The 20,357-nt window shown below is 42.2% G+C and overlaps 1 protein-coding gene across 6 annotated transcripts in view; it reads right to left on the reverse strand.

Moving 5' to 3' along the window:
* Nucleotides 1–20,357, reverse strand: part of KIF1B (kinesin family member 1B) — a 145,235-nt gene that overhangs the window by 119,233 nt on the left and 5,645 nt on the right. For all 6 annotated transcript variants that reach the window (XM_030537400.1, XM_030537398.1, XM_030537399.1 and 3 more), the window contains exon 2: nucleotides 18,108–18,288. In XM_030537400.1, the coding sequence (XP_030393260.1) occupies nucleotides 18,108–18,213 (106 nt within the window). In that variant the 5' untranslated portion in view covers nucleotides 18,214–18,288. The remainder of the gene's footprint in view (nucleotides 1–18,107; nucleotides 18,289–20,357) is intronic.

Here is a 20,357-nt window from a genome sequence, read left to right on the forward strand (position 1 = left end):
TACCCCAAAGCAGGAGAATCAATTAATCTTCTGCCACACACCATTCTAACAACATTTCTATAATGCCTTTCATGTGAGCATCGCATCACATCACATTTTAGAAACGTTTACACAATGAGCAGCAAAGAATCCTGTGGCACCTTATAGACTAACAGACGTTTTGGAGCATGAGCTTTCGTGGGTGAATACTGAGGAAGTGGGTATTCACCCACGAAAGCTCATGCTCCAAAACATCTGTTAGTCTATAAGGTGCCACAGGATTCTTTGCTGCTTTTACAGATCCAGACTAACACGGCTACCCTCTGATACTTTACACAATGAGATATTCAAATATCTATTTTACAAATGGCCAAGGCCAGGAGAGAAATCAAGTGACTTCACCAGGTCTGCCTCTCAGTCCAGTGCTTTTACAGGAAGTCAAGTGATTTGGGAATCCTTAAAAGTTAACCGAAAAATTATTCTTATACAAAATCTCCTTTCACCTTCCAATAAAACAGACAAGAGGGTTTTAAAGAAGAGACTTTTTTTAAAAAACTTGCAAAGGATTTTGGCTCGGACCATAATCCTCGTTCTTTTTTTAAATAACTTCCTTTAAAACCCTATTCTATGCCTCTTTCCCTGACATGGACCATGTAGTTGCATGCCACTGAACTCTGACAGCACAAAACAGAAATGAAAACAGTGTATTAACTACAAAAGTTCCTTGTTTGCTCCACTGTAAAGTACAGAAGCAAGATAGGACATCAGTGCCTTGGTCAGCCAGTGAAATCTCTCTGGATTTCACTAAGCCTCATTTTTACACAGATCAAATCATAGAGTTATTTGCTAAAAAAAGTTAAGACAAACAAGCATTAAACCTTAAAACAACCTCCTGAGGTAGAAGTATTACACCCATTTTATAGCTAACTATCCACTTGTGTTGCTTTATGACCTTGGGCAAGACACTTAAACATCTGCAGCACTGGGAACACCACAACCACAAAGAATGCTTGAGCACTGTAAAGTTACACAGAAGAATGAAGTTGGCACATCAGAGTCCAAATGACTCCTAGTATTATTATTCACAACACTCTAAATATAAACCTTCACATCTCAAGCAGGGAGATGAGTTCCTAGGTACAGCTACAATGTGCCACACCTTGAGCTAGTCACTTGCCAAGCTGGCCAATGGTTCAAGGAAATGCTGTCTCAAGGCATTGCCAGGTTTCAAAACAGAAATGCTCTCAAGTTTTCTGATCACCATATTTAAAGTTCATTACACCAAAGCCCACCAAAAAAGTACAAACATTAAAAAATAATCAAGTTGAGTCAGATTGCCCAAAGGAAAAAATAAAGAGGAAGAATGTCTTGACCGCCAACATTTCCTGGCAGGCATGTCATGCATTTCATGTCAGACTGATGGGATACTGCCAGTGTTACTGCTAATATGCACAAGTTGTACATTTCAGAGGAGAACAGTCATCAAGGATGGTATTAGTTTATAAAAGTGGACACTTCCACCTATTCTGTTCTCTCCTGGCTACCAAAATTACACAATTAAGAGAGAAAGCGAAAATGTTGATTGCAAAGCTTGGGCTCATGGGATTATTGGGACAGACAGGTTACAATCAGGGCCTGATCTACACTAGAAAATTAGGTTGGCATAACGACATCACTCACGAGCATGCGAAAGCCCCACCCCTAAATAACGGAGTTAAAACAACCCAATGTCTAGTGCAGACAGCACTAGGTTGGTGGGAGAATTCCATCAATCTAGCTACCCCCTCTCAATGGAGCAGATTATCTACACCAATGGGAGAAGCTCTCCCATCAGTATAAGTAGTGTCTTCACTGAAACAATACAGTAGCATTGCTGCATCTTTAAGTGTAGACATGCCCTAAGTCTTTTGTTACCTCTTTCTGTCCCTCACAAGACTAGCAGTTATGTGAACTCCCTTATGTCCCTCCTACCTAAGTGATCTTGATCCTAATGTAGATAAAAGCCAGTCTCTGCCAAGCAGCACTGGTCTCACCACAAATTCAGACCCAACTATTTCAATTAGACTAACACTTTAATAAAACCATACAAAGTAGGTTGGGAGAGCCTAAATATATTAGACTCTGGCCTCAGGTCACTCATATCCAACCTCAGGTTTTATAATGCTACTGAGGAGGAAGAAGGCTATCCAATGTTTGGGTTTTGTTAGTTGGTTGTTTTGGGGCTTTTTTTTAAAAACACTAAATATATTGTAGTTTTCTCTACTAAAAAAAAATACACCTGCATTCAGATCGCTGTCACAACAAGGGATAAGAAGCTAATTGGAACATCTACAGAGCTACTAGTCAAATATTTCTATTTGCAACTAGGTTACTGTGGTGGAGGATACTATTTTGCACAGTCATAACATTTTCCAAACCAGAAGTGGGCAGAATTTAAAAGACATCTCAGTCAATTTATCTAGTGTAGATATTGGGAGAATTATTTACCAGGTTCAATGAATCTTTCAATGAATATCAAGCCTAATTCCTCAGCCCCACACTCCAAATAGCATCTACTTAAACTATAGTCAACACCACAAGTCATATCCCTGGGGGTACATGCTGTAGTTCACCTCATGTCAATTAACAGTACTCATTGCCTACCCCAAAGCAACACTCAGGTGCATCTGCTGCTTAGCAAACTCAAAAAATGAAACTCCAGTAACTCCATTATGTTTCATGAAGCATTTCTGAAGCCCAAGATGCCCGTTAGGCAACCTAGTTGCAATCTGTTCAGGGCAGCAGCTGTGACAATAGTTCCTGACAGATGGAGCTGCTCCACGGCTTCAGCAGGGGTCAGAATCCCCAGTCTCATAAGATGATCCCATAACCTCAAATACTCCACAGAAGGACTTTTCACAATTACTCAAGATGGCAAAGCCTGAACTGGCAAAATCCCCATGCAGGGCTTTGAGTTTTATTCTGAGGATCCTTTATCTGTAGTCAACAAGAAGCTCACTGGATTATTCAGAGAGCAGTCTCTCTCTGTGAATGGGAACACTTATACCGCATCAAACCAAACCAGAGTGTAAGATTAAAACTCACATGATGAATGCCAATGACAGAATGAAGTGAGTTTAAGTGCTAGAGTCTGTAGGGGACACTTAAAGTTTCTATAGGCCAGACAACAGAATAAAAATCATCTACAGAAAAAAAAATACAGATAGTCAGAAAAATCAGAGGAAGCCTTTGTCAGTGTGGTTTAAACCACTTTACCTACTAAGAGGAAAAGTAAGCCATATGGAAAGGGTCTTAATATCTTTAAAAGCTACCATGTAAAATACAAATTAATATGTTAGGAAAAGAAGTTGAGTCATCTTGCAACGACCTCTGCCATAATGTGCAATATTTAACACCTATAGCAAAGGCCAATTAGCAAAGGGCCCTTTGTCACTTACATCTGTGCCTAATCTTTTCTGAACACTACATGATATATGATAATCAACATCTAAACAGTAAATGAGGATCAGTTTGGACACAGGGCGACTGCTAATTCAGGTTTTGTGATGAGATTTTTACTATCACAGCCAAGGTAATAGAATGGAAACAGCTAACTGCAGAAAGCAAAGCTAACACTGCAGCTACATAACTGCCTTAAAAAAAAAAAGTTATTCAGCTTAGCTGCAAGCCTTATTTGTGCCTAGCAGGACAGGCTACTCAGTTTCTTTAGCCAAGATTTCAGTTCTGTGATAATGCAATCCCCCAGAACAGAGAAACTGGGATACCAAAACCTCAGCACCCAGCCCAGCTCTGATGCATGCACATTGGTAACCATGGAATGGCTGCAGCATGACAAAGGGCCAATACACAAGTTGGCAGCCTAATGTGTGATCTTTGTAGCAGAGAACTCCAATCTCACTTCATATTGGCTATATGAAGGGCATAAGAAAGTAAGTGATTAGCTTCAGCCTTAGGCATCTGCATAGCAAAATGCAATGAATCAGAAATAGAAGATACTAGGTTATCCAGTCCATTCCCCAGAAGCCACTGCTGGTTTTTGGCCTACAGGATTCTCTTGCGTTTTGTCCAGTCTAATACCACTATTTCCCTTGGAAGATAATTCTGGTTTAAGTCGTTCCCCCTCTACTCCCTACCTTTCACCTTGAGATTCAATTTACATTCCCTTTCTTAATTTCATTCCATCACTCATCTGAATTCAGACAACCTCTGCGCTACTCAACTCCAGCTACAGCTAGCCATTCAAACTTCCTACTCTTCCATGCACAAATTCCATGACAAAGAGTGAGCAGTGTCTTATCACCTTGCCAGTTCCCAATGAATGCAGTTCAGCTCAGCTACACCTAATGCTCTACTGAAATGTACAAATTTACTCACTGCTGAAAATGGATGTCAAACTCAACAGTCATCTCTGCACCAGAGCTGAAAACAGTTAGCTGCTAGTGTAGATGGAATAAATTATTGATGTCAAAAGTTAGCAATGGGCCAATTTCTTAGTGCAGACAAGGTTTTTTACTCTGGTTATGGCTTCACTCCTACGCAGCTTTAGACACATTACAGCTATAGCCTCTGAATAAACTGGGCTAGTAGTCACTCAAAAGTTTAGTAAGTCACACATAATTATAGAGGAAAGCATATAACATATTTAAGATATGAACTTTCTTATTTCACCAATAGGCACTTCCAAGGAGCTGCTGAGTGATAACTTGGAATTTGGTTGGAGGGCTTACTGAAATCACATGACCATGTGCCATACAGCATGCTACCAATACAGCAGAAATGTTTACACTTAGGGTATGGCTACATTTGGAATTTCAAAAAGTGTGAGTGTAGTCAGAGCAGCAGCACTGGGAGAGAGCTCTCCCAGCACTGCATGTAAACCACATCCCTTATGGGTGTAGCGTGCAGCGCTGGGAGCCGCGCTCCCAGCGCTGCTGACTGATTACACTGACGCTTTACAGTGCTGTATCTTGCAGCGCTCAGGGGGTTGTTTTTTCACATCCCAGTTGCAGCGCTGTAAAGTGTGAGTGTAGCCAAGTCCTTAAAGGAATGTTACAGTTACTTCAGGTTCCTGGTAAACTTGTTACACCAAAATGTTTTAAAATGGTATAGAGATTTAAAGAGCACATGGGAGAATGACAGAGGGAGGGAATGACAGAACAAGGAGTAATGGTCTCAAGTTGCAGTGGGGGAGCTTTAGGTTGGACATGAAGAAAAACTTTCACTAGGAGGGTGGTGAAGCACTGGAATGGGTTACCTAGGGAAGTGGTAGAATCTCCTTCCTTAGAGGTTTTTTAAGGTCAGGCTTGACATATCCCTGGCTAGGATGATTTAGTTGGGGATTGGTCCTGCTTTGAGCAGGAGGTTGGACTAGATGACCTCCTGAGGTCCCTTCCAACCCTGATATTCTATGAAAATACAGAAAATGCAAGCAGAAGGCTAACTGAAGGTAAGAGTTTTCTGTATATGAGTTATCTCAATACAAATTATCACCTGGCTGAATGTTACAGAACAGCCAAGCTTTCATGACCACAGCCCAACTGTGAAAGAAAAAAAACGGAGAATAAACCCAAGGGGTTAAGCCTTGAAGCCTGAAGCACAGATCTGTGGGATGTGACCATTTCAAGGGGGTGGCTCAGCTATGCAAGCAGTAGTCAACTCTTAGTGTTACATGTCAGTTTCTTTCTAATCAAGATGAATAATCAGGTGTACTCTGTAGGCCTACCTAACTGTATCCAGCCAAAAATAAAAAATTCAAGGAGTTGTAAAAAGCTGCTGTGTATCAGTCATGAAAGCTGCAAAAATCAATGACTGTTTATAGTTTATTTAATTTTTTAATCCCAGAAAACTGTTTTTTTAAATGAAACTGATACTAAATGACAACATATGTGGCTAAAACACTAAAAAAAATTGCTGCTATTCCAGCCAGCAGCTAATTTGGGAGTGGAGTTCTTTGTGGTTCTTTCATTTCCAGTTGTTATCTGACTAACCTTCCCTTCAAATTGGTTTAAGAAAAGCAATGTGTCGGTGTATTAATATTTACAAGATGAGCTACTATAATTTTAATAAAATAAATTCCATTATTTTCTAGCTGAATGGATATTTAAATGGGGTCTTCTCTCATCCAGCTTCAGCCACTGCTCAAGCCTGGCTTTAACCATGTTCTTTTGTTATGCAGAAACCTGGCCTTGTTTCCCTGAAGTATATCTACAGAGAGATTACCCAATCATTTCCACTGAAGTAGAGCAACACAGAGCTTATTAAGTACATAAGAGTTGAGTTGCAAATTCAATAAACCAAGAAGGAAAATCTCAACATAATTACATTTGACAGATCTCTACAACCACTGTAAAAATCATGACTATTACATGTAGCGCACATCTTTCTTTCCATGCATTATTAGATGCAGGGGTCATTTCAGGCACTCATCACTAAAACGTAGCAATTTGTGGAGTAGAATGCAGCAGGCTTCAAATCAACTTTCCATACTAAGATGGTTTTTACAAATATGTCAGAAGTCTTCAAAAGTTATTACTGCCCTGTGTCAAAATAAAAGTTAGGCTAATTATGAGTATTGTTTGCTCACAAAAGGAATTCACAATAGGAAGTAAGTACTGGTACACAAAACCAGTAACCATTTACATTTCCACCTCTACAAACCTATAGTGGTCAGGTGTGATTTTGAAAAGCTGCTCCTAAGTCACTTAGGAGCAGAATTCCCATTGACTTCCAGTACGTCTTGTACTACTAAATCTCTAAGGTGACTTTCAAAAATCCCAGTTTTCATTCTTCACATATTAATACCAAACCTTCATCAGACCCTAGGAAAAAGTCAGAACTTCCTTGGCTGGGATGAGCGTGGAACTCAGTGAATTAAAGGAAGATTCAAGTGCTTAAAAAAAAAAAAATAATAATAATAATAATAATAATAATAATAATAATAATAATAATAATAATAATAATAATAATAATAATAATAATAATAATAATAAACTCCTTTGGCCTTCACCTGAACCCTCCTGCTTTTTCACATTAAGTGCCTAAACAGTAATGTTCTGTAACTTCTCAGTTCTCCAAGCTTATGAACTTCTCCTCTTCCGTTTCCAAAGATCTTATGGCAGTAACATTCAGCTGCATAGCATCTGCAATCAACTATGATCTCAACAAGCAGCTCAGGCTTGCTGCCAATATACCAATCCCTTATTGCAGTGAGCACATGACTTCAGCTGGACTGCAGGATTTCAGTCTTTCTATAACATATTTCAGTTCTGAAAAGATGATTCATTCACACAATTCCTTAAATACACAGTATCATATTTGTGTTAACTCATTCCTGCAGTCCCTGTGCATCACCAGCACCAAACAAACTTCACACTATAGGCTAGCATATTAAGAGAAAAAACCTGATGCACAGCTACAGAAAATGCATTTAATAAATATGTTCACAGAAAGGATTTGTAAAAGCAGCAAAGAATCCTGTGGCACCTTATAGACTAACAAAGGATTTGAAAATTCCCATGGTACTTTCTACCTACCCTTTTCAAATACAAAATAAACTTAATCTTGACTACTCATGATAATTAAAATACCTCAGAACTTTCTGCAAGAGTAAGTGTATCATCCTCAGCATCTTGCAGCTTTAGGTGGATATGCAGGGTTCTTTATTTGTCTGTACCTATCACATAGCTTTGCTATGTGCTGTTAGGCAATTGCCATGGAATAGCTCTTTCACTGGTTGGTGAAGTGATTTCTATAAATACATATAACATCTGTAGGTATTATATGAATATGAGTTATCATCCATCTTTATAATTATAAAAAAAGCTTAATATCAGATTTCCAATGGTTTAACATACTGCTCTAAACACTGACCCTAGAACAGAACTTACTAGACAAGGTCTCCCGTCCAAAGCACTTACAGGCAATCAAGTTGCCTCTTGAAAAGTTTAAGGTACTCAGAAGTTTCTCGAAAGCAAAATATGAACTAGCCAGTTTACTCATTTAAAAAAACAAACACATTCCCCCACCCCCAATTATTAGAAGTTCTTTCATTAATCATGGGTTCAAGTCCCTAGTATGAACCGAGCTATTTCAGCATTTTTAAATATATGTTTGAAGGAACCAGTCAGTAGGACTACCAGTATTTTTATTACTTGAACCCTGTAAGCCCTAACCAAGGTTGACTGGGGATCTATTAAGCGAATCACTGTACAAAACACAGAGGACAGTAAAATAACGCAAACACTTTGGGGGAAGGAAATCTTAACACCACAAAAGAGGCAGCAGTAAAGTGACTTGCCCAGAGTCACAGCAGGCCAGCAGCTGAACTGGGAATAGAACCCACCTGATTCCCTGTTAGTGCCCTATCCAGTGAAGTATACTTCCGCTACAGTTTCATTTTTGTGTGTCACTTGTACCATGAATGCATATGAAAAGCCTTTGAACATTTAAAGATTCAGTAACCTCTATAATTAGAGGGCAGGTTTTTTTTTTTTTTTTAAAAGTCTGTTACTAATGTTTTTAGCAACTTGACAGAAACATTTTACAAATCTAGTTTGGTTTTCACAATTTATGCTATTTACTTAAATTCACTCAGCCTGAACAGTGAAACTGAACTGAAACTAAAACAGGAGAACCCATTTTTAGTTTTACATGTATTAGCCCAATGTAGTTGCATTTCCAACACCGAATCAAGAACAGGATAAATACCAAATACTTCCACTGACATTTAAAAATAAATTTGTCAACATATTTGCTCATATTGTATTTTGTAAAGACTTACTGAACGCATTAACTTTGGGGTCTGAACTACTAGCATCCCCTTTCTACAAAATATTTTGAATCCTTTTGAAATATTTTCAAGCAGGCAGTCAAGCTATTACATCTAAAACTTGACTTTTCATAGTTGGAATTTTTTCCTATTTCCAGTGCTTCTGTTTGCCTCTTACACCAAGATCACAGAGTTGTCACTTGGAATAGGCCATTCTTGCTGACAACCTCTGTCACATCACCTTGCATGACTCAAATTCATATTAAGAGAAACATACGACAAACTACATGTTCTAAAGAACTCAGTCAATAGACCTCACCACCACATCCACAGGTTCTCCCAAACCACTACTTGAAGATTTATTATAACATTCAAATAGAGGTGTGATTTTTTGGGGTGGGAGTGGGGAAGTTACTAAAATACTTATACTAATACAACTCCTAGTGTACATCTAACTTCTCTCTAAGCTGCGCAGCTGCCTCTTAAGCCCCACACAGGGGGCTGCAGCCAGGGCAGAGGGGACCCTCCTCGCCAGCCCCAGCAAGGACCTGCCAGTGCCAAGGGAGAGGGCCCCTCCCCACCAGCCTCTGGGAGGCAGGGACTGACTGCCATGGGGGTGGGGGGAACGACTCTGGGCTCCAGCAGCAGCGGTGAGGCAGAAGGGGTGGTCCACACAGGGGCTAGCCTCCCCGAGCCTGGGGTTCACTTGCTGCCCATGGGGTTACACTTAATCTCATTGGGATTCTCTCTCTAGGTAGCAACACCAACAACACTGCTGGGCACTGACTAGCAGAAAGTTTAACAGTCAAAGAAGGCAGCCGATAAATCCCACAGTTACAAAGGCACTATAGCAAAGTACAACCCTGTTGTCATTACAACATTTAAAAGATGTTTCAAGGAATTTGGGGTAGAGCTTTTCCTAATTTTCACTCGCCTAAAAAGCAGACAATGAATATGGGGATTGATCATCCCTGGTATCTTTGCTACTTGCTACTCTGCATTTCTATAGGATCATCAGGTGAAAGGAGTAAAGTGCTTTAATGTGGCTGTGTAGTCATGGCACCAGCCTCCACAAGGGGAATAGCTCCCAGCACTGGTGCACTGTCTACACTGGCACTTTACAGCACTGAAACTTGCAGCACTTGGGATTTGTTTTTTTTCACACCCCTGAGTGAGAAAGTTGCAGTGCTGTAAAGTGCCAGTGTAGACAAGCCTTTAGATAGGCTCCCTGTCTGCACCATTTAACGAGATGTTTAAAAATCAAGCTAGAACACCATTTAAATTGTACAGCCTATCACTGGCTTGCCTAACTAGCATAGGTAGAGCGGGACCACGTGAGAAATACAGGAGAACCTCAGAGTTACGAACTGACCAGTCAACAATACACCTCATTTGAAACTGGAAGAATGCAATTGGGAACAACAGAGACAAAAAAGCAAATATAGTACAGTACTGCATTAAATGTAAACTACTAAAAAAAACATAAAAGGAAAGTTGAAAAAAGATTTGACAAGTAAGGAAACTGTTCCTGTGCTTGCTTCATTTAAATTAAGATGGTTAAAAACATCATTTTTCTTCTGCATAATAAAATTTCAAAGCTGTATTAAGTCAATGCCCAGTTGTAAACTTTTGAAAGAACCACCGTAATGTTTAGTTCAGATTTACAAACAACCTCCATTCCTGAAGTCTGTGTTACTGAGGTTCTACTACTATATTTTCCAAGTTAAGGTACCAGGAGAGATTCTTACCTAAACTACAGGACAGATAGACAAGATGTGTGGGGTAAGTTTTTATTGGACCAACTTCTGCTGGTGAGAGAAAAGCTTTCAAGCTTACATAGAGCTCTTCTTTGGATACTAGCCAGAGATGCAAGTTTCAGCTATGCTTATGTCCTTTTCTGAATTCATTTTTAAGACAGTACAGACCAAGCCTAACTTATACAATTATTTTATGGTCAGTGTAAGCAGCCTTGGACAGATTAAGTGATTTGCACAAAGTCAAAGTGATCAGAGGCAGCCAGGAATAGAACCCATAAGTACTAAATCTGTGTCGAAACCCTAACTTCAAATTGGATACTGTCAGACCAAAGCCTCCTATAGACTCTTCAGCCAGTAACATGTTTCAAAATGGTAGCTGTGTTAGGCCTGGTCCACACTACAGTTAAATCGATTTAAACAGCGTTAAATCGATTTAACTCTGTACCCATCCACACTACAAGGCACTTTAAATCAATTTTAAGGGCTCTTAAAATCGATTTCTGTACTCCTCCCCAACGAGAGGAGTAACCCTAAAATCAATATTACTATATCGATTTAGGGTTAGTGTGGACGGAAATCGAAGTTATTGGTCTCATTCCTTTAATGTAGCTACCCAGAGTGCACCGCTCCGGAAATCGATGGTAGCCTAGGACCATGGACGCACACCACCGAATTAATGTGCCCTAGTGTGGACGCATAAAATCGATTTTATAATATCGGTTTTAGTAATTTCGATTTTATGCTGTAGTGTAGACATAGCCTTAGTCTATCAGCAAAAAGAATGAGGAGTACTTGTGGCACCTTAGGCCAGGTCCACACTAGAGCGTTAAATCGATTTAAACAGCGTTAAATCAATTTAACGCTGTAATCGTCCACACTACAAGTCACTTAAAATCGATTTTAAGGGGTCTTAAAATCGATTTCTGTACTCCAGCTAAACGAAAGGAGTAACCCTAAACTCGATTTTACAAAATCCATTTTACGCTAGTGTGGATGGAAATCGAAGTTAATGGCCTCCAGGAGGTATCCCACAGTGCACCAGTGGCCGCTCTGCACAGCTAAAGGAACTCTACTGCTGGCCAGGTACACAGGAAAAGCCCCGGGAACTTTTAAATTTCATTTCCTGTTTGGCCAGCGTGGAGCTCTCAGCAGCACAGGTAACAATGCAGTCTACTGAGAATAGGAAAAGAGCTCCAGCATGGAACACACAGGAGTTATTGGATCTGATAGCTGTATGGGGAGAAGAGTCTGTGCTATCAGAACTGCGTTCCAGTAGACGAAATGAGAAAACTTTTGAAAAGATTTCTAATGCCATGAGGCAGAGAGAACATAGCAGAGACTCGGTGCAGTGCAAAGTTAAAGTGAAGGAGCTCAGACAAGCGTACCAGAAGACCAAAGCAGCAAAGGGCAAATCCGGATCTGTCCCAAAAACATGCCGCTTCTACGCGGAGCTTAACGCAATTTTAGGTAACTGCTCCACGACAAGCCCCCCCTTGTCTGTGGATTCAGAGGTGGGGGTAGTAATCTCAGCCACTGCTGATGATTCTGCGGACGGCGAATATGTGGAGGAGGACCCGGAGGACGACGAGATGGCAGAGACCACACAGCACTCCATTCACCCCAACAGCCAGGATCTTTTCCTCACCCGACAGAAGTACCCTCCCAGCCCTCTCAAGCCAGTAGCACAGACAATGAAGCCGTGGAAGCGTCCTCTGGTGAGTGTACTTTTTTAAAATGAAAACCATTGCTTAAAAGCAACTGTTTTTTAATGATTGATTTGCCATGAGGGCTTGCATGCAGTAGCTGGCATTAAAGTTACTGGAAAAGTCTGTTAACATGTCTGGGGATTGAGCGGAAATCCTCCATGGACATCTCTATGAAGCACTCCTGGAGGTACCCCAATAGCCTTTGCAGAAGGTTTCTGGGCAGCGCAGCCTTATTCCGTCCACCATGGTACGAAACTTTACCACGCCATGCCTGGAGCACGTAATCGGGTATCATTGCATGACAAAGCCTAGCTGCGAATGGCCCCGGGGATTGCTGGCATTCAAGAAGCATAATTTCTTTTTCTCTTTCTGTTATCCTCAGGAGAGTAATATCGTTCATGGTCACCTGTTAAAAATTAATGTACTTTATTAAGGGGACAGAAATGGCCATTCCTTCGTTTCTGCTTTCTTGCTCCTTTAATAAAAAACCTTTCCTAGCAGTTAGCCATGTGGGGGATGGTAAAAATCTGCAAATTCCTATGGGGAGGTGTCTCTAATGGCGCTGAGCTTTTCAGTATTTGGGCAGCAGGAATTGTCACTGCTGATTGCCAATGCAGAAGGGGGAGGCAGTCAATTGACCTGCCAGTACAGCAGAGATGCAGATTGGGGGGAGGGGGTAGCCATTCACAATTTTCCTCTAGTGCTGAACCTGTCTGATGGCATAATAAAAGAAGCCAGAGTTTTGATTTCTAGCAGTTTGGCTGCCAAGCGTGTATGCTACCTGTTGATAGCCGGGGGTACAGGGTAATAAAAGAAGTAGCAAGGTTCACTGCCATTTGACTTACCATGTCCTCCAGCAAGGTTTTTTGTACTCCCCTGACCTGCGTCTGTTGTGTTGATCTCTGACTCCACGGCCGCAAGCACTAAATACTAAAATAATTCTAAGGCGACCTTGTAGTGAAGTTACATGTACTATGTATGATGAATAGTCTAGTTCACTGTGAAAGAGTAACCATTGTTCTGTGAAATGTGTCTCTTATGATGCTTCTATCACTCTTTCCCCCCCCACACGCAGCTGCACATTTCTCCAGCCTCCCTTCTCCTGTCCGAAGGATAGGACAGATAAGGAGGCTGAGGAAGAAGAGGACACGGGAGGAGATGTTCACAGAAATTATGGCAGTAACCCGCAGTGAAAGAGCTCATCTGGGGGAGTGGAAACACGTGGTCGCAAAGTACAGGGACGCTGCCAGTGAACTGAGGACAGGAGGGACCAACGTGAGGACAGGAGGGACGCTAAAAATGACATGTGGCGGCAGGAAGATCAGCGGTGGCGGGCAGCAACGCTGAAGCTTCTTCGCGATCAGACTGACCTCCTCCGAAGTCTGCTGGAAGAGCTGCAGGGTCACAGAGTGCCACTCCAGCCCATGTTTAACCTCCCTCAATACTCACCATGTCCCATACCTTCCACACCCAGGCGTGTAAGAACGCGTGGGGGAAGGCTTTCTGCACCTGCCCACTCCACCCCTGTGGACAGTCCAACCAAAAGGCTGTCATTACATAGAAATGCCCTTAATGGCATTTTTCTTCCCTCCTATACTCCTCCCAAACCACTCCCGGGGTACCTTTTCATTTCTTTTAACCTTAGGACATGCTATTCAAAGGCAGTGGGAGGGTGGGTTGGTAACGATAGTAAGCAAGATGTTCTGAAAGGGTGGAGGGAAGCTTGCTTGCAGCAGCAGGAGTCAATACATGGGGGGGGGGTTAATCAAGGGGAAAGAAACACAGCAGTCACACCGTACCCTGGCCCATGATGAAACTCGTTTTCAGGGCTTCCTTAATTGCCTTTGTCTTCCCTTAATCCCTCCCTCCCTCTACTATCCTCCCCCAAAAACCTCTACTTATGTATTTTTAATCACAGGCTTGTAAAAGCAGGAGGGAGGGTGGGTTGCTTACAGGGACTGACTTTTAATAAAGAATACAATGTTTTCTACAGATAGTAACTTTATTTTCCATAAGCACGCAGTTCTGGGAGGGTGCAGTGAAGCTACCTTGTAGCAGCAGGAGTTAATACATGGGGGGGGGGTTAATTAAGGGGAAAGAAACACAGCAGTCACACCGTACCCTGGCCCATGATGAAACTCGTTTTCAGGGCTTCTCTGATGCCTACTGCTTCCTGGTGTGATCTTTTAATTGCCCTGGTGTCTGGCTGCGCATAATCAGCGGCCAGGTGATTTGCCTCAGCCTCCCACCCCGCTATAAACATCTCCCCCTTACTCTCACAGAGATTGTGGAGCACACAGCAAGCAGCAATAACATAAGGGATATTGGTTTGGCTGAGGTCTGAGCGAGTAAGTAAGATTCTCCAGCGCCCTTTCAAACGGCCAAATGCACATTCTACCACCATTCTGCACTTGCTCAGCCTGTAGTTAAACAACTCCTGACCACTGTCCAGGCTGCCTGTGTATGGCTTCATTAGCCAGGGCATCAAGGGGTAGGCTGGGTCCCCCAGGATAACTATAGGCATTTCAACATCTCCAACTGTAATTCTCTGGTCTGGGAAGTAAGTCCCTTGCTGCAGCCGTTTAAACAGAGTAGTGCTTCTGAAGACACGAGCGTCATGAACCCTTCCTGGCCATCCCACGGGGATGTTGGTGAAACGCCCCTTGTTATCCACCAGTGCTTGCAGCACCATTGAAAAGTACCCCTTGCGGTTTATGTACTGGGCGCCCTGGTGCTCCGGTGCCAAGATAGGGATATGGGTTCCATCTATGGCCCCCCCCACAGTTAGGAAATCCCATTGCAGCAAAGCCATCCACTATGACCTGCACGTTTTCCAGAGTCACAACCTTTCATAGTAGCAGCTTAATGATTGCTTTGGCTACTTCCAGCACAGCAGCCCCCACAGTAGATTTACCCACTCCAAATTGATTCCCGACTGACCGGTAGCTGTCTGGCGTTGCAAGCTTCCAGAGGGCTATTGCCACTCGCTTCTCCACTGTGAGGGCTGCTCTCATCCTGGTATTATGGCGTTTCAGGACAGGGGAAAGCAAGTCACAAAGTTCGAAGAAAGTGCTCTTACGCATGTGAAAGTTCCGCAGCCACTGCGAATCATCCCACACCTGCAAGACTATGCGGTCCCACCAGTCTGTGCTTGCTTCCCAGGCCCAAAATTGGCGAGGAACGGGTAGAACCTCCCCCATTACCATCAGGAGCTCCAAAGCGCGGGGGCCCGCGGTTTCGGAGAACTCGTTCTCCAAGTCCTCATCACTCTCTTCACCGCGCAGCAGCATGCTCTCCTGCATTTCTGGCTCATGGTTCAGCATAGACAGCAGGAGAATGCGTGAACTGTTTACAACATCCGCGATCAAGGTAAAGATCTGACCAGGATCCATGCTTGCTGCAAAATGGTGTTTGCTCACTTCAACCAGTAAAAAACGCGCGAAATGGCTGTCTGCTGCTTTCAGGAAAGGAGGGGGTGAGGCTATACCCAGAACCACCCACGACAGTGATTTTTGCCCCATCAGGCACTGGGGTAGTAACCCATAATTCCAAGGGTCAGGGAACGCTGCAGGAACTGTGGGATAGGTACCCAGAGTGCAACACTCCTGAAATCGATGGACGCCAGGAAACATGGACGCACACCACCAACGTAAGGTGCCCTAGTGTGGACGCGTAAAATCAATTTTATAAATCCTGTATTATAAAATCGATTTTAATAACATCGATTTTAAGCTGTAGTGTGGACGTGGGCTCAGAGACTAACAGATTTATTTAGTTTCTAAGGTGTCACAAGTACTCCTCATTCTTTTCAGCAAGTAAGCGCAGCAAGACATGTCATTCCTCCGTCCCATTTCTTTTCCCCACATTTTATTATCTTGAAAATCTGTTATTTTCATTTAGGACAACTCCTCTCTCCCCCCCTTCTAGATTCCTGACATATTTTCCTTCTACTGTGAAGACTGGGTGGGAGGGCAGGGGAGAATTAGCTCTCAGATTCAAACTTCAAGTACTCCAGAGCCATTGCAATTTAAGACCCCCTTCCCACACAGTCTTTAAATGGCCTTGGTGATTTAAATCTGATCAGCTCAGCTAGCTTGTATCTATGCCATGAGACCCAGGGCAAATCTACACTATAGTGCTAGTTTGGCACAGCTGTGGCACATCTGGTGCTGACAGGAGACCCCTCTCCTGTCAGCATAATTACTCCACCAGTAAGAAGTGGAAGCATGTCAGTGGGAGAGCATCTCCTGCCAACATAGCACTGGTGTGGACAGTGTGAAACTTCTGTTGCTTGGGGGAGGGAGCGGGGGGGGGGGCATTTTTCATACCCCATAGCAATGCGAGTTATATCAACTTAGGCTGTAGTGTAGACCTGCCCCTAGAAACAGAAGGCTTCAGGATTATACCATTCTCGGGGGAGGGCACAGCAGAAAGCTACAAAGGAATTGCTGGCTATGTTAAACTAGAAGAAATCCCCCTCCCACGCACACTTTTTCTTTTAACTTTGACTCAGTTTATTGGAGCCTTCTATTAAGGACACTGCATTACCATGGCCAGGAATTCAGCAAGTGGACCTAGTACCAGTGCAACAGATAAACTGGCAGACAGTCTGCCAGAAATATGCCAGGCACCCTTGTCACTGGACCATAAGCAAGACATTTCCACACAGACCTAGGGTATGTCTACACTACCCGCCTGATCAGCAGGCAGCAATCAATCCAGTGAGGATCGATGTATTCTGTCTAGTCTAGATGCGATAAATCAATCCCTGAGTGCTCTCCCATTGACTCTTGTACTCCAGCACTGTGAGAGGCACAAGCAGAGTTGACAGGGGAGGGGCAACAGTCGACTCACCGCGGTGAAGACACCATGGTAAGTTGATCTAAGTGAGTCGACTTCAGCTACATTATTCACGCAACTTAGACTGATCCCCCCCCCAGCGTACACCGGGACTTAGGCTCTCTCGTACATGGCCCATCTCTTTTGGTGATGTCACAGCCATTACCATAAGACTAGATTGATGTCACAAGCAGATTTAACACTTCAGTGCAGGATCAGTCTGAAGGAGAAGCTTAGCTCAAAAGGAGGGAGAGTTGCAGTTACTGAATATTAATTACTGGTTACCTAAACACAAGTAAATAACATGAAAATAAATGGTGTACGTTTATTTCTGAGGTTACTCAATAATATAATGTTGGACTGTCTGCCCCAAGGAACACAAAGGCAGGGAAGCAGCCAGTATTCAGAGAAAGTTGGCCGAAAATTAAGAGTTACATAAAAAAGGGTGAGTTTGTGTTTTTTTGTTTTAGTTTACATTTTGTAAACAGCTCCCCCTTTGTTTCCCAACTACCTGTCCCTCCAACTCTGGGCCTCCTCAGTCAGCCCACCATGAAGGAGAACCACAGGGGCAAGATGGTCCTGGAGACCAAAACTATCGCAACTCCAGGTAACACCTCATTTGATTAACTGACTCAAACAGCACTCTGTTAAAGCACACTAGGGAACCTTTAGTGTGCACCAGGGGAGCCTACACAAACCAATTAATGTCAAACATTACGGAACTTTAGAAATCACACCCTGATAGCACAAATTACTTAACCGTGTGGACAAGTCCTAAAACTCACTTCAACATCATATTCCTCCACCAAAGCCCTCAGTTCACCACCAGATAATATTACCTGCCACAAAAATGAAGATACCCAGGATTCAGCCTTCTCTGGTTAAACAAAAAAATAATGAAATCACCCATAAGAGGCTTGCAAGAGGAAGAAGCTTCCCTAAAAGGGTAATTCCAGATGCTGTCATGTGCACAGTAGTCAGTTTACTTTGATCAAAGAAGAGGACAAAGAAGCAGAACCAAGGGAGGTAGATTCCATTAGGAGGTCAGATTAAACTTACTGGTTGAGTTGCCTTGCATCTGGATAATGCATTTGGATTCTTTGCTGGTCTCTCTGGAATTGAAGGGCCTGACCCGGACAGCCACCTTCACAGAAGCTCCTGACATTTTGATTTCCTATAGTGTTGAGTCCAGAAATCAGATGCAAAGGGTTTTTTCCTTTTTATGATCTCTTGGAGTTTTCTAAAGAGAAAGTGAGATTCAGTTACTTTCAAAATACATTCATAAGAGATTACATTAATGGAGAAGGAGAAAGGAAGCCTAACACATCCCAAAACTGTATGTCTATTCAGAGAATCCAGAGCTAGAGATATCCCCATCATGCTCCTAGTCACTGCCCATGTCACCCAATGCAGACTGCTCTTGAAGTGAACAAATAAGTGTTTTCACTCCTTGCCTCTCTTCCCAGAAAAAGTGGAGACTAGCACTCTTGCTCTGCCCACAGCATCAGAGAAAAGGACCCCAGGTCTTTGTGCTGTTCACTCATTTCACAGCACAGAAGCTTAGAGAACACTGCCAACACCCAGGGATTTCCTCTGTTCAAAGTAAATAAAAATCTTAGGTTACCGCTTGCACATCTAGTGACCTTCAAGGACACTATTCTACAGAGAAACAAAAGACTATTGCCTTTCAAAGAGATTTCCACCTAAAATTTTTACCCATCAGATGTCAAACAATATACTCATCTGCTCAAATGACAATAAAAATACTTATTGCTCAAGTCTCGTCACATATAAATGATTGAGCACTTTTAGTGCAAAAAACGCACTGAATCCAGTTCTAAACCAGGAGGCAAGTCCACTCTAGGTAACTGCAGGCTGGAACCAGCACAGCCTGGAACCTCCGACATCTCTCCTTAAGTATTATTTTATTAAACATGTAAAGCCCAAATTCTTTCTGCCAAGGCTGGGTCTGTGCTGGATATATCTCTACAAGTGTGGATATATGGGTCACAGCATCCAGAAATGGATCCCATAGTTAACTAAACCCTGAATCTCCCATGAAAGAGACCTTTTTTTTTTAAACTGAAAAAGGGCCAGCAGATAACTTGAGATTTTTAGGTAAATGTTTGAACTCTTTTCTTGAGCATTTTTTTCCAGGTTTGGACCGGGAAGGAAAAAGTACAAAAGTGATTCACTAGCTGGAAAAAAACAAGTCTTAGGCATGGCTAATTCATTCTATGATATTTTTACATGGCACAGACAGATTTAATTAAAATTGCATTACTTTACCTTACTACTAATGGCAGAGGAGGACACTGCATCACAGTGAGGGAAAGGTTGTCACATCCCAGAAAACAGGACAAGTTATTTAACAAGAATGTTCCTCCTCCTCAACAGTTTATCAAGGTAGCTAACCAGGAGATTATAGTAGAAAACTAAAACTGTAACAATCAATGACATTCAACTGGGTAACAATATAACTGAAGTGACAGAATGTGACAAGTCACAGATATGCACAGGGTTGATACCTCGTTCTCAACTGCTGCTAAGACAAAACAGAATTTAAACCAAGTCTCAGGAAAAGCTCTTCCACAGAGTAAAGGCTAATCCAATCAGAGCAACTCTGAATGGCCTATGATGATCTGCAGAGTGATGCAGATTCTGTATTTCAAATACAGCAGATTACCCTAACCACATGGTTATTCACTGTAGTCCAACACTACAGAACATTCCTGCATGGCAGGTAAACGCAGGACTGTCACAATTCCTTATCCAAATATCAGATGACTGTTTTTATAACCCCCCCCCCAAACACACACACATACCCCAACCTGTGTATTGCTGCTTAAGACAGCAACCTGCCTCAATAGAAGCAATTCACTGAACTGGTCATGAAATCCAATGTAGGGGAAGATTCAGCACTCCCTAGATTAACCTGCTACAAACAACTTAATAAAGGAGAAAGGTGATTACATGGAATATTCATATGGTACATTCTCACATAACAAAACTAGAACTGGATTTCACAGAGCTGATAGAAAGCCTTTGATTGGGAATGTGCTATCTGAAATTTTACAAGGCACTTTGCAGAGCAGTTCTTTTCTATTTCCCCAACCAGCCTGATAAAGAATTTGAAATATTTTGACATTTTGTTAAGCAGATAACTACAAGTCCTAGCAAATCCATGGTAAGTAAGCAAGCAAGGCCATCAGCTAAGAGGATTTTTTTAGAAGGTACATCTCCTAAACTTCTAAAGTTTAATTTTGTAAAAATGTTTGGTTTGCACTGTTGCTTATTTTTCCTTTAGAC

Source organism: Gopherus evgoodei, chromosome 18, assembly GCF_007399415.2.
Source record: "Gopherus evgoodei ecotype Sinaloan lineage chromosome 18, rGopEvg1_v1.p, whole genome shotgun sequence".
NCBI classification, from domain to species: Eukaryota; Metazoa; Chordata; order Testudines; family Testudinidae; genus Gopherus; species Gopherus evgoodei.